Consider the following 12,908-nt stretch of genomic DNA (forward strand, 5'->3'; position numbering starts at 1 on the left):
CTCTTTCCTCAGTAAATAAATGGGGATGCAATTGTTTGATCTGTGACCCCAAAATCTCAACACAGTATGAGCTAATATGGAGCTATAAGGAATACACACTGAATTTGTATTATGGAATTAGTTGATCACTCTGGGTTTAGATACTTTACTCTTATGTGATTTCCAACTAACTTTGGGGCCTTTAACACCTAGAAATGTATTTTCATATACTATTTCAAAGTTATTCATCTTAAATTATATACGTTTCTAAGTTTTACAGTAGTTTTAATTATAGATTCAGTGACAAAACCATCTTTTTAAAGTCTCCATTTCTTATTCCATAGTTCCCAGAGGATACTACTATGTTTAACCAGTGCAAAATAAATTAATGCTGCAGTTTAACTTTATTTTTAATCTAGCTCAGTTAAATATATATGGTAGGGAACAAAAAAAAAGTTTGTATTTTGTATATATGAAGGTCAATATATTTTTTTGTCAAAAGCAGAAGAAATGTTTGCATAATGAACGTGTATTGATCCAGGCAGTCTGGGACTGTTAGGTGTTCATCAGAGCAAAGGGCCTGGGTTTGAAACCATCTGTGCGACAGCTGGTTTATCTTTCCAAAACTTTAATTAGAATCTTATTTTTTAAACATCACATAGAAATAAACAAAATTAACTGAAAGGTTATTTAATGAGAATCTTAAACAGGCTTAGCTCCAATTAAAATTTTCACTTTAGCTGAAGTGAAGTTAGACAGAACTTCAAACCTAATTGCACAGAATCAATCTTCAAAAATCTGTTAGTATTAATCTGAATGCAGAATAGTATTTGCATGTTTGCATTGATTTTAATGACAGCCAAAATCCATTAACCTCTCCTATCCTATATATTTCATATCACTATAAATCCTGCTGTTTTATCAACAAAAATAAAAACATCAGTCACTTTCTGATAAGTTTTTATTATAGTATTGATCCGTAACAAAACACATCCCTCCCCAGCCCACATTTATCTCCCCCCCTCACTCAGCTGCGGGTGATGATCACTCTCCTTCAACAGAGCTGCTCAGACAGTTAGACAAGAGGCAAATTGGAACATTGCAAATAGAAACCTTTGAAAAGAAAATCTGAATGCTGCAGGTGGTTGGAAAGTTGTAGTCAGTGACATGAATGCATCCCCTTCTTTTCAGCTCAGAACTTCAACCGAGAGTTTTCTACACTAGATGTCCTTGATTACATCCTCCAGTTCCTCTTTGGTGTACATGTGGAAGGTCTTACCGGGCTCTACCGTGGCCAGCTGGAAGGAAGAACATAAAAACCTCAGCAGTCTCACACAAGGAAACATTACAGAAATAAAAAGTAGCTGAGAGTTCAGGAAGTACTAACCTCAATGTTGGTGGCGTTGAGCTTCTCTTCCATCACCTGCTTCAGGATGGTCAGAGAGGACTTGATGGCGTCTTTTAATGTCATGGACTGCAATTTACAGAAAAGGAAACAAAAACGAGCTTTATTTAGCAGCAATTAGCCACGTTTGCAAAATTACTGGACATCAAACCTAAAGGTTGAACCATCATCTTAAACTAAAAATGTAAACCAAAAGCAAAGATTATCTGCACCGATATAAACATTTAAATTTTGTACCATTTAATAACCACACATTGTTTTACAGGAGTTTTATGTGAAAGATAAAGTTGCAAATAATTATGAGGTTTGGTGGAAAACCATTAACTTTTTTCAACAAGTGTGCCACCTTGGGCCTTAAAAAGCTATTTTTACAATATTTTGTGGTATGAGATTGACAAAATTGAAGTTAAAACACTCTTGATTAATTCATCATTTTAGTCCTTCTCGGTAGGGCTGCAACTAAAAATTATTTTGAAAATCATTCAATCGGTCAATTACTTTTTTTAATGAATCAATTAATAATCGAATAGCCAAAGGTTCATTAAAGAAGACTTTTTATGATATTAGACCAAGTGAAATAAAAACTTTTCCACTTAAATTCTCGATAAAGCACATTGACAAACATTTCTTTTATCTTAAATGCAAAACGTTTAAATTGTTTTTTTTTTTACAATTACGATATAATTACTGCTCCAAGTGGGTTGCTCTGTCAGCTAAAGGCTATTTTTTTAGTCTCTACACTCCATTTAAACGATTCATGGATTAATAAATGAGTTGATGTTTATTTAAATAATCGATTAATCACGATTAATACGTTTTTTTGTTTCAGCCCTAGTTTTTAGATAAGCTGTAAATGCATTTCATAGCAGTCAGAGTCCCACAAACATTACTGCTGAAAACGTACAAATTTAAAATTGGCTTCCTCATGACACCATTTAAAAATACTGTGATTTAAATCCCTAAATATCCCATAGCAACAGCATCAAACCATATTCTTTATATTTGCCATTGCCCAATTGATAAAAATTGAAAGATGATAAAGATAAAAAAAAATCTGAATTCAAAGTTTTTTAAATCATCAATAATCGAAATTATTTTGTTTGACAATAAATCTAAATTGTTATTATCACTAGAAATGTATCGTGATAAAGCATTACGATAAATAACCACCCATTTCGTTTTTTTGTTGGCTCTCAAATCTGCACCCTCTTTTGCTGAAATGCACCAGGAGCATTTGTAAACGTTAAATACAATTTCAATTCTGCAGCACCTTTCACAGTAAAGGGCAGATAAGACTTCTGCAACCGCAGACATCAAATGTCGCTTGGGTCTGGTCACCAACCAGTTTTGCTGGTATGCTTCTGCAACAACGTTCTAGAATTTCTAGGGACGCACAGCAGTTTCCTGCCAAAGCGCAATGGGGAGCCTATTCGAGAAGTAGCAAGAACTTCGGTGGATGGTCCCGTGAACTACGGCGGCGCCGGTGGGAGTGTTTATCTTCCAAAAGAACAATGGCGCGTCTGCAAGATATTGCAGAGATGGATCTAGAGTTTCTAGATATTGAAGAGGAACAGGTAATGTTGATAGGGTTGACAAAAAAGGCAGGTTAACCTTTCGTCATAGTTGTCCATTGTAGTTCCTCGGAACCGAGAAGGACGACCACACAGACAGCCGGAAAGGCATACCAAGGACCAATCGCAGCTGCTTTTTGTCTGCGCACTTCACTTGTTTGCGACTGTCCGACGCGTATTCAGGATTTTCTTGAGGTACGCAGCGACGCTTGCAGAACCTCTGCATGGGGGGCGTGGTGGCGCACAGAGACAGATTTGAAGGTTGCAGAGGCTATGCGTCAGAAGCATAAATTGGCCTTTACTGACATCGCAAAGCGCTGCACAAGAATAAAAGCAATATTAAACACAAACCATGCTCAAGAAAATGCCTTGTCAATTAAAAACGCCTTAAGATGTTTCTTTAAAGTGGATTCTGTGCAGTGCAGAGACAGTAGGAAAGTTTTCCAAATTCACAGCCACTATCTGAAAAGCACGACCACCGCAAGTTTTAAAACGGATACGAGGTTGAACCGGAAAACTTAAAAGTTTTAAAAGATCCTGTATTAGATTAATTCAGGTAACCAGTGCAGGGAGGACAGAGCAGGGGTAATAATTGCCTTTCTATTAGTTTTATTCATCAGCCTTCTGCACAGGCTGAAGATGGGCCAAGAAGGATTTGTTCAAAGAGTTAAAAAGACTATACAACAGGGAGAAATAAACGATTAAACAATCTAGTTCAGTGTGTAACAAGAACAGGTAATCTTGAGATGTTCCCTGAATGATAAAAGCAGCTATGAACTAGTTCTCAAATGATAAAGAAACGATCAAATCACACCAAGGTTGTTATTTGGATAGTGAGATCAGACAGCTTATACAACTCAGATGGTCGCAGCAACAATACAGCTGGATATCATCTGCATATAGATGGTGTTAAACAGTTTGGTAACTTTCAAGGATACACATCTAATGAAGATAGAATCAGAACCAAAAGTGAACCCTTAGTTTCTCCACAAGACAGAGATAAACTATCAGAGCAAATGTGGTTCATCAAAACAGTAAAACGCTTGTCTGATAAGTATGAAGAGAACCAGTTTAACACAGAAACACCAAACAAGTTTCTAATTCTGTGAATAAGGACAGTATGATCTAACGTGACAAAAGCTAATGTCATGATTAACATTTATCAACTGGAATTAGGCTGAACCTAGACTATACGATAACATAGCAGTACCCTTTGATATCAAAACTCTAGCTGTATGTTTAGGACCCTTGCGCTGCCTAAAGATCAACTTCATCTCAGTTTTCAAGTGTTTGTGTCCAGTTTCCCTACCCCTGCTGACAGAAACCTTAATCCAGTTCATTCAAATTTAGAAAACAATTTAAAGATTAATTGAAAGTTCTTTACTGCCATTAATTACCATCAAATCTTTTGCAGGTTCCATTTTTTTTTTTGCCCAGAAAGTGTGACTCTAGGAGTTTGGCATGTAGGACAAACAAAATGAAACATTTGGAGATAACAACAATATGGATGTTGAGCAGAATCCAGTCAACGAAAAATTCCTACAATTCCTGCCCTATATTTTCAAACCTGACGCTTCATCCGAAGAGGAAAGTTTTTAGTCTTTTTTAGGCCAAGGATTATGATATTTAAAGCCTACTAAATCGCTTTAGTGATTTTGCATTAAGGCTGGTTTATACTGAGAAACAAGTGTGTGTCGCAGTGAATGCAAATGTATATCTGTGTCATACCTTTGACAAGCTCACTGTGACACACTGCTGCGGGAGTATAACCAGCCCTTTAGGGTTTTATGAAGCCAGAACCAAAAATGATGATTATTTTAAATCAATTTTGCAACTGAGATTTAATTTCAATGTTCCTTTGCACTGACCAAAATCATGTAAATGTTTCACTATGGTATTTTTGTTTTTTTCATGACCATATAAAGGTTCTTGTTTAGAGCTCATTTTTGCAGGACTTTACTGTATCCTTTGTGTGAAAAAGTGCTAAATTGTACTTTGATACATGAATTTACATGCTAGGTACATCTATGGTTTTATCACTGTCATATTCATCATGTATAAGGAGAAAGAAAAAGCAATATCGACCAAAACAATCACCTTCCAAAACAAATTATGGACAGCACATATTAATCAGAGATTGATTGAACCCCCAGATGTTTGTTTCAAATATTTGGAAACCATTTGCTGTTCCTTATGCAACACAGTTATGTTTTCCTTAAAATATAGAGGGTATTTAGAGCAATTTGTAGCTGGAGCACAGAGGCACGTTAGTGTACAATTGATGGGTCTTTTATTTGCATCTGACATGAAATGTGCTTAGGAGGATGGACCTCCATGTTGCTTAAATATAAGCACTCCAACTACGGGTTGCTCTGGTGGGAGCGGACATACTGAAAGCCTCCTGGATAAGTGCAGTAACGTGTTCAGAAAAACCAAAGAAAAGTGCAGTTGCCTCCAGTTTAAGGCTACGTTCACACTGCAGCCTGAAGTGATCCAAGTCTGATTTTTTGGCCCATATGTGACCTGGATCTGATCTTTTCATGACAGTCTGAACACAGATCTGATTTTTTCCAATGTGACCCAGGCCACTAGGCTATGTGGTCCTGAATCCAATACGAATCTGATCTTTTCAAATGTGACCTATGTCTGAACGGCCAGGTGGGATTCATCCGACCTGAACGCCATTAATACCCAACAAAGGTCACTATTCTGGATCTTGCTATGAAGAAGCTGCAAAAAAAAACAACCACCATGGCGGATGATGATGTGGAGAGCAGTATTTATGTTTAACCATCCTGAAAAGTTTGTGTTTTTATGGTTGGGAAAGAGCACTAGATGTTCTCCGGCACTACCATCCATGTTTACTTCCGTATAGGCACGCTGGCCTGTGACGTCATTGCGTCCTCTACTGCACATGGGGGACTCTTTCGTTGTATGACTGCAGTTCACACAGGAGATCACATGTATTTGGTAATGTGAACAGCAATGCAAAATAATCGTATTTCGCCAAAAAAATTGGAATTTAGCATCAAGGCCTGCAGTATGAATGTAGCCCAAGTCTGTTTTGTGATAGTCATTGTTTTTCAAATATAATTTTGACAAAAAACAAACAATCCGAGGACTTCAAGAAGAAGACAAACAGTCCCAATACCTTGTGGTAAACCTCCTGCAGAGAGCTTTGTGCTCCCTCTGAAGCAGAACCGATGGCTCGAGCGTCACACTGCACAAAGGTTCCTGAAGGGTCCATGTGGTACCTGTGTTACAAGAGAGAGGATAAAAGGAGCAAACAAAACTACATAAAAGGAAAAAAACGGTGAAAAAAAAAAAAAACAGAGGTTGCAAAGTAATGTGGCTTCATACAGTTGTGGTCCTTTTTCATCCACTCCCCCAAACAGCAAAGCAACACCAAAGGGTCGGCTCTGAATAAAACACAGAAGAATCAACAAGAGGCAGTTACATACACCTTATATTGCTCCATCCATCAGCACTGATGAAAAGAACTGGAGATGGTTGAAGGGACTGACCATAGCACCGGGGTCTGCGTCCTCCTCTCCAAACTGCAGCGCCAGGTTGGAAACAGCCTGAGTCACACTTTCAACCGTCATCGTCTCATTGTAGGTGAACCAGTGGTTCTGCAATAGACATGGATGACATAATTAACCTGAATTAAACAGTCAGTCCACGGTTTATCAAACTACAGCTTAAAAAACAAAAAAAAAAACATACCTGTGTTTCCACTCTTGCTTTGTCAATCAGAGTCTTGGCATCAGCTATTAACCCACTCATGGCACAACCTAAAGTGCAAACAATAAAAAATTTTAAAAAAGGAGGATGTGAATATTTTCTATGCTTTTCTTCCAACAGAAACTAATATTTAGAAGAAGTTGCTTGGATAAATAATAAAAAGACGGCACTAACTCAGTTATAAGATGGTTTATTTAAACAGTATCCTACTTGACAGTAGTACTTTTTCTCACCAATAAAAATGTATTTTGGTTGTAATTGTTTCAAAATAATAGAAGTAATACTCCATAAAGTCTTGTTTCCACCAAAACCACAGAACCGACTATATATAACTGACTATATATACCTCAGCGGTGTTCCCCAAAGCGCTCTCTCAGGCCAATGTAATGTTTATCTACCTCTTGGTAACATGTTAAAGGAATAGTACACCCAAAACATGATTAGCCTTCATTTTCTACTCACCCCCATGCTGAACAACACTCTGGAGTACTTTTTTGATATCTCAAATGCATCTGGAGATCTGGGAGGCTTCTTGCTTTCTGCTGACATTCAAATAATGGAGGTCTACGGTGCCCGAGATAGAAAGGTCCATAAAAGTCCACAAAAACGTGTCAATATTCCTCCATACTGCTCGTCCAATGTATTCCAAGTGTCCTGAGTGGGTAGCATCCAGAATTTACTCGAAACGAAGTCATTTAGAATGTTTTTAGAGCATAAACAGTAGTGTATAGGATTTCCTGAAAGCGTGCGCCAGCGCGTTCAGGACGCTACGGAAGCCGGCAGACCAAACCAGATGAAAGTGCGCATTCAGCGTCTGCTCTGCCGATAATGCAAGCGTAGAAGAAGAAATGTGCTGTTTACCTGTGCAAAGAAAGAAACAACGAAAGAAAAATGTCTGAGGACTTCAGTGTTGAGGAAGAGCATGAGTTCTTTGCCGAGCTGAATGCGCACTTTCATTTGGTTTGGTCTGCCGCGGTTTCCGTAGGCTCGTGAACGCACTTTTAGGAATTACTATACACTACTGTTTATGTTCTAAAAACATTCTAAATTACTTCGTTTCGAGTAAATTCTGGATGCTACCCACTCAGGACACTTGGAATACATTGGACGAGCAGCATGGAGGAATATTGACACGTTTTTGTGGACTTTTATGGACCTTTCTGTCTCGGGCACAATAGACCTCCATTATTTGAATGTCAGCAGACAGCAAGAAGCCTCCCAGATCTCCAGATGCATTTGAGATATCAAAAAAGTACTCCAGAGTGTTGTTCAGCATGGGGGTGAGTAGAAAATGAAGGCTAATCATGTTTTGGGTGTACTATTCCTTTAAGGTCACACTGCATATTGTCTCATTCTTGCGCTGTGGACACTCTGCTCAACAAACCTAAAAAACAATTGCACCTTTATTTCCTAAATTACTGTCTATGCAAAATTTAATCATGGTTGTCCGTTACCCTTTTCGAACAAAACAGCAAAAAATAAATAAAACAAAATGTTTAGGGTTGCAATAAGTTTGTGTGGATTATTATCTCATCTCTCTCCTCCTCTGCCTTTGGCAGCACCTTAGATACTAAAAAGTAGGCCTAATAGTATCTGTCGTCCTGGCCTCCATTTATGTACTGTTTGTCAGTTTTGCTCAACTATTTATCAGCTAATACTGCATCCTCTTAAGTTTACTGCAAACTTGTACACAGAATTGATTTAAAATGCAGCTGCCAGGGCAGTTTTGTTTTCTTCCTCTAAGAGCTATGTTGACCTTAACGTTCTTCTGTTGTTCATATCTGTTAGGTTTTTTAACATATCCATCTATTTTTTAGCACATCAACACTATCATGTACTTTGGGGTTTTCCTCCTCCATTTCCCTTCACTGTTACACAGGCTCACCTGACAAACATCTGCTTCTGAACTTTCAGCAGGATGGCTCTCGTTCTGGATTTCTGTCCTCCTTCCCTTTCATAACATAGATTCTGCTTTTACTTTTAAAGCTCTAATGAAAACTCATCTTTCACACATTAAGTTTGCCTATAAATAGAAGTTTCTATGGCTGACCTTATGTCTCCTCTTATGTACTTGTATTAGAGACACTGTGACTTGATCATTTCAATGTTATAATGCAGATTACCAAGGTTGAGTTTTTGGTTTTTAGTTCAATTTAATCCAAACAAATATGACCAAACAGTTAGCCCACTTATTTTTAATGGTTAAAGATATTTATATCTTATACCCGTCACAATTATTGTTTTTTAAACATGAAGTCTTTTTTTATGTCACTACGTACCAATATGACTGTCAATCTCCACGATCTTCTCAATGCTGTTTGGCTCCATTAGTGGGGAGGTGATCCTTTTCTCCACAGCAAGACACACTCCTTCTGATGTCTGGATACCGATGGCAGTGGAGCCAAGCTAAAAGAGAACAAGAATGCACAGTAGAAAAACTCTGAGCCTGAATTTAAGGACATGATGCCAAGTCTTAGAGTGGAGGTCTTCAACGGGGGTCCGCAACCCCTAGGAGGTCCACTGAGGTACTGCATAGGGGTCGCGAAAGTTTTGGTTGATTAGACTTTTTTTTTTTTATATTCCCCCTAGTAATTTTTTCCACTAATTGAAATGTCTTTAAATAAACATTAACATCAACTCAACACACTGTAGTAAACAGATAAATGGAGGCAGAAGATGTATTTCAGTCATCAATGCACACGTCCAGCAACACACAGGAGCTCTTTTAAGCTGGGCACCATTTCATTCACAACACCTGTCCCATCAACCAGGAATCAGAAATACTGCAATAATCCCAGGGAGAAATTACTTTCGTTCAGTGGTGTCAAAAGTACACACATTTGTTACTTAAGTAGAAGTATAGATACTGCCGTTTAAAAACACTCTGGTAAAAGTTAAAGTATCAACTTGACCTCTTTACTCAAGTAAAAGTGAAAAACTATGTGCTCCAAAAACTACTTAAAGTATAAAAGTATTAAGTAACCTTAAAAAAAAAAAAAACAACAGCCAGATGCCACTATATCAATTAAAAGCTCAAATTTTTGACTATTTCGAAAACTTTTTTGAGATAGGGCCAAGTTGGTCTCTTGTTGGTCTCCATCTCCCGATACGCTCTGGCCTGTGTCCAACCTTTCAGACATTTGAACATCTTTTTCTGAATCCCACATTGTAGCATGGCATAGACAATTCACGTTTACAGTTTAAAGAACACCTGCTTCTGATGATTTCCTTCAGCTAACCAATGAGTGTTTGCGTTATATGACTCATCCAATTACACTAGTTTTCACTAGATGTGGATGGAGCCAATGAGCTGCATTGGATGGCGCACATGACGGGAAATAAATATTTATAAACATTAAACCAAAGTCAAGAGTAACAAGTAAAGTTCAGGGGTTGACGTTAAGAATTTTTACCACTTGCCGAAAGGGCAAGTGACTTTCACATTTCATTTGCCCAGAAACAATTTTTACTTGCCCAGTATAATGCTTGATAAATATAGTTCCTAATATTCGTTTTTGTATATTTATCAATGAAACATGTTTGTTTTTTAAACGTTTTTTGTAATTCAGTATTTTTTAATTTTACAGGTTCCTGGTGTGTATATGCATGCCTCAGATAATGAACTCAAGCCTACATTACCGTGTAAACATGCCTTTCAATCCTTCCTGCACATTCTTTTCAAACTAAACTTTGCTTTAAACTGTTGTGTGCTTGGTAAAAATACAAATTGTAATGCGAAAAATCTAAAAAAAAAACTTGACAGGTTAAAAACTTAAGATAAATCACAAGACAGAAGTCAATGTCACAAATGAATAACTTATTTTAGAGTCACAGTATGTTTATACAAGATAATACTATTAATATAATGTGACTTTTCTAGAGAATCATTATACAGTTATTTTATACAGGGTTTCCACAGTCTTACATAATTTCAGAATTCCCTGACTTTTAACTGACTCAGGATTAGTTTTCCCTGACAAAATAAATGCAGCAACAAGACAATAATAATAACATAACAGGTCACCAATTTAACACGTTTAGCTCTATAACATTTAAATGTACCTCTCCAATGTCTGAGAGAAAAAAAATTAATGAACATTTTTTAATCTATGACCTGCATCACTGTAGATAAGACTGCCATATGATAGCGCTTTCTAGCTTGTTTGTCGTTTTGGTAACTACATCAAAATTACAGCTAGGTTGACAAAAATCACGCCATCAGGCAGAAAATTTCGCGGCTTTTTCAAATCACGCGAGAATGTGTACAAAACAACAAAAATGGCGCCGGCTGGGTCATTTTCAGCTAATGTCGGTGATTTTAAAGTAATTTTGAGTGATAAATAAATTTTTTTGCGATCACTGCACTCGCCCTGTGGGCAAATGCAATGAAATTTGTACTCTCCCGACAATAAAAAGTACTTGCCCCGGGCGATCGGGCAATGGTTAACATTGAGCCCTGAAGTTTGTTTTAAAAATGTAATGTAATGAGTAGAAGTCAGAAGTAGGAAGAAAAATAAGTAATAGAGCAAAGTATAGATACCTAAGTGTACATAAGTACAGTAACGAAGTATTTGTACTTCATTATTTGACACCTCCACTTTTGTTACATTACTCCATCTGTAATAGAATGGCTATAGGACCAGTTTGATATAACACAATTTGATACAATATATATAATTAACAGGTTCCCCACTCCATCAGTTTGGGGGTCCTTGGACTGGAAAACGTTGAAGACTCCTGCTCTAGAGAGAGGATCAATAAAATGTAGCTAAGATTTAACATGAGGTACTAACCTTTATTGCCTCTATGGCATATTCAACCTGAAACAGTCTTCCTTCGGGTGAAAATGTGTTTACACCTCTGAAAAAAAAGTAATATCTGTTAACAAACCAAGCTAAGGACATTTCAACAAACATGTTAAACTGAACTTTTTAGCACAGTTTGAAGCAAACATTGTCATAAAAAATAGTATTAGCATAAAACAATCATATAATATTACTTAATTATTTATAATAACGATTTAAGAAAGGACAAAAATGTGCTAACGAAACTGAAAGTAACTTTTCCTTTATAACAGTACAGTTAGCTGTTAGCTAACGACCAAAACAGAAAAGTACATGAAAGAGAAAAATAAACGCTTTGCTGAATACCTCTTTCGATAAACTGTGAGCATAAGACTTCATAGCACTAAGCAGAGCGTGACACCCCACTTCTCGGGTCTGCTTTTACTTTTATAATCTAGACGCACACAATAAATGACAAAGCAGTTTGTGCAGCACTTACCTGTCATATTCCGATCTGGTCAAAAACATCTTTTGCCTTTAAACTTTGAACCTGCAAATATATTTTAGGTTTAATAAACACAAATGACACTTAAAAGCAAACAAAAACCGTCGTAAGCGATATAATTCAGCATCTGTTTTTTAAATTATGTTCCCGTAAGCGGCTGATAAGTTAGCAGTGAGCATGTTAGCCACCGTGCGCAGAAACAAAGGGAACCGATACTTATATTTCATCAAATATTTCACTTGTTTACAGAATACTTAGTACAGCAACTTAATCGTGGTTTCATTAATACGTTTGAAACAATTCATGAATCTAATTTCGATAACAAAACTAATGAGGCACGTTTACCTTCAAACAGAAAGCCTGAATGAGTTCGCTTCTTTCAGGGGATGCTTCGTGGTGCAACGTTAATTCTGCACCGGGCGCAAGCAAGTTACACCATTGAGTTCCGCCCTCTTTGCACTTCTTCTTTTCTATCATGGCGGATCGCAAGCAACTTTAAGGTGCATACCGCCACCTACTGTTCATGAGTGTGTAGCAACATTGTTTTACATCTATTAAATTCTATTTTTTAATTTTGTATTCTGAAGATAAATAATTAATTCTTTCCTTAATCTATAAATATCCTTTATATTTCCTTTATTTCCCAATAATCCTTTAAGACTCCATTCTTGGCCTGTCCTTTCAACTACTCTTCTCAATTTCTCCCTTTCAGGTTCATATGTTCTACATTTTCTATCTCTCCACATCCTTCTCTATTTGCACTGATACGTTTTACAAGTTTAAAAATAACTTACAGCTGACATAGTCTGTTTTTAGTTTATTACGAATAAATGAAGCTTATTAGCATAATGTAGAATAATCGAATTAAATTACGAATTAAACATAAAATTGAGAAATAAAATAAAATATTTTCAAAAAAA

The 12,908-nt window shown here is 36.8% G+C and overlaps 1 protein-coding gene across 1 annotated transcript; it reads right to left on the reverse strand.

Annotated features, from left to right (window-relative positions):
* Positions 1–1,055: 1,055 nt before the first annotated feature.
* psma5 (proteasome 20S subunit alpha 5) lies at positions 1,056–12,482 on the reverse strand. The gene is made up of 10 exons (XM_038298008.1): positions 12,334–12,482; positions 11,983–12,033; positions 11,493–11,559; positions 8,979–9,105; positions 6,682–6,749; positions 6,480–6,587; positions 6,316–6,374; positions 6,107–6,209; positions 1,367–1,453; positions 1,056–1,277 (listed from the first exon to the last, which is right to left on the reverse strand). Exons 2-10 carry the CDS (start codon positions 12,009–12,011, stop codon positions 1,200–1,202), a joined length of 726 nt encoding a protein of 241 aa, XP_038153936.1. The 5' UTR covers positions 12,012–12,033; positions 12,334–12,482; the 3' UTR covers positions 1,056–1,199.
* Between the last annotated feature and the right edge of the window lie 426 nt (positions 12,483–12,908).

Source organism: Cyprinodon tularosa, unplaced genomic scaffold, assembly GCF_016077235.1.
Source record: "Cyprinodon tularosa strain WSP-4 unplaced genomic scaffold, ASM1607723v1 ctg40, whole genome shotgun sequence".
In the NCBI taxonomy this organism is placed as follows: Eukaryota; Metazoa; Chordata; class Actinopteri; order Cyprinodontiformes; family Cyprinodontidae; genus Cyprinodon; species Cyprinodon tularosa.

What these genes read in the sequence shown, in the direction of transcription:
- psma5 (XM_038298008.1), bottom strand. Translation starts at nt 12,011, where the DNA reads ATGTTTTTGACCAGATCGGAATATGACAG. An exon ending in ACCAGATCGGAATATGACAG is followed by an intron (nt 11,560 to 11,982) that starts GTAAGTGCTGCA and finishes CTTTTTTTTCAG; the next exon opens with AGGTGTAAACACATTTTCAC. An exon ending in TGCAGGAGGTTTACCACAAG is followed by an intron (nt 1,454 to 6,106) that starts GTATTGGGACTG and finishes TGTAAATTGCAG; the next exon opens with TCCATGACATTAAAAGACGC.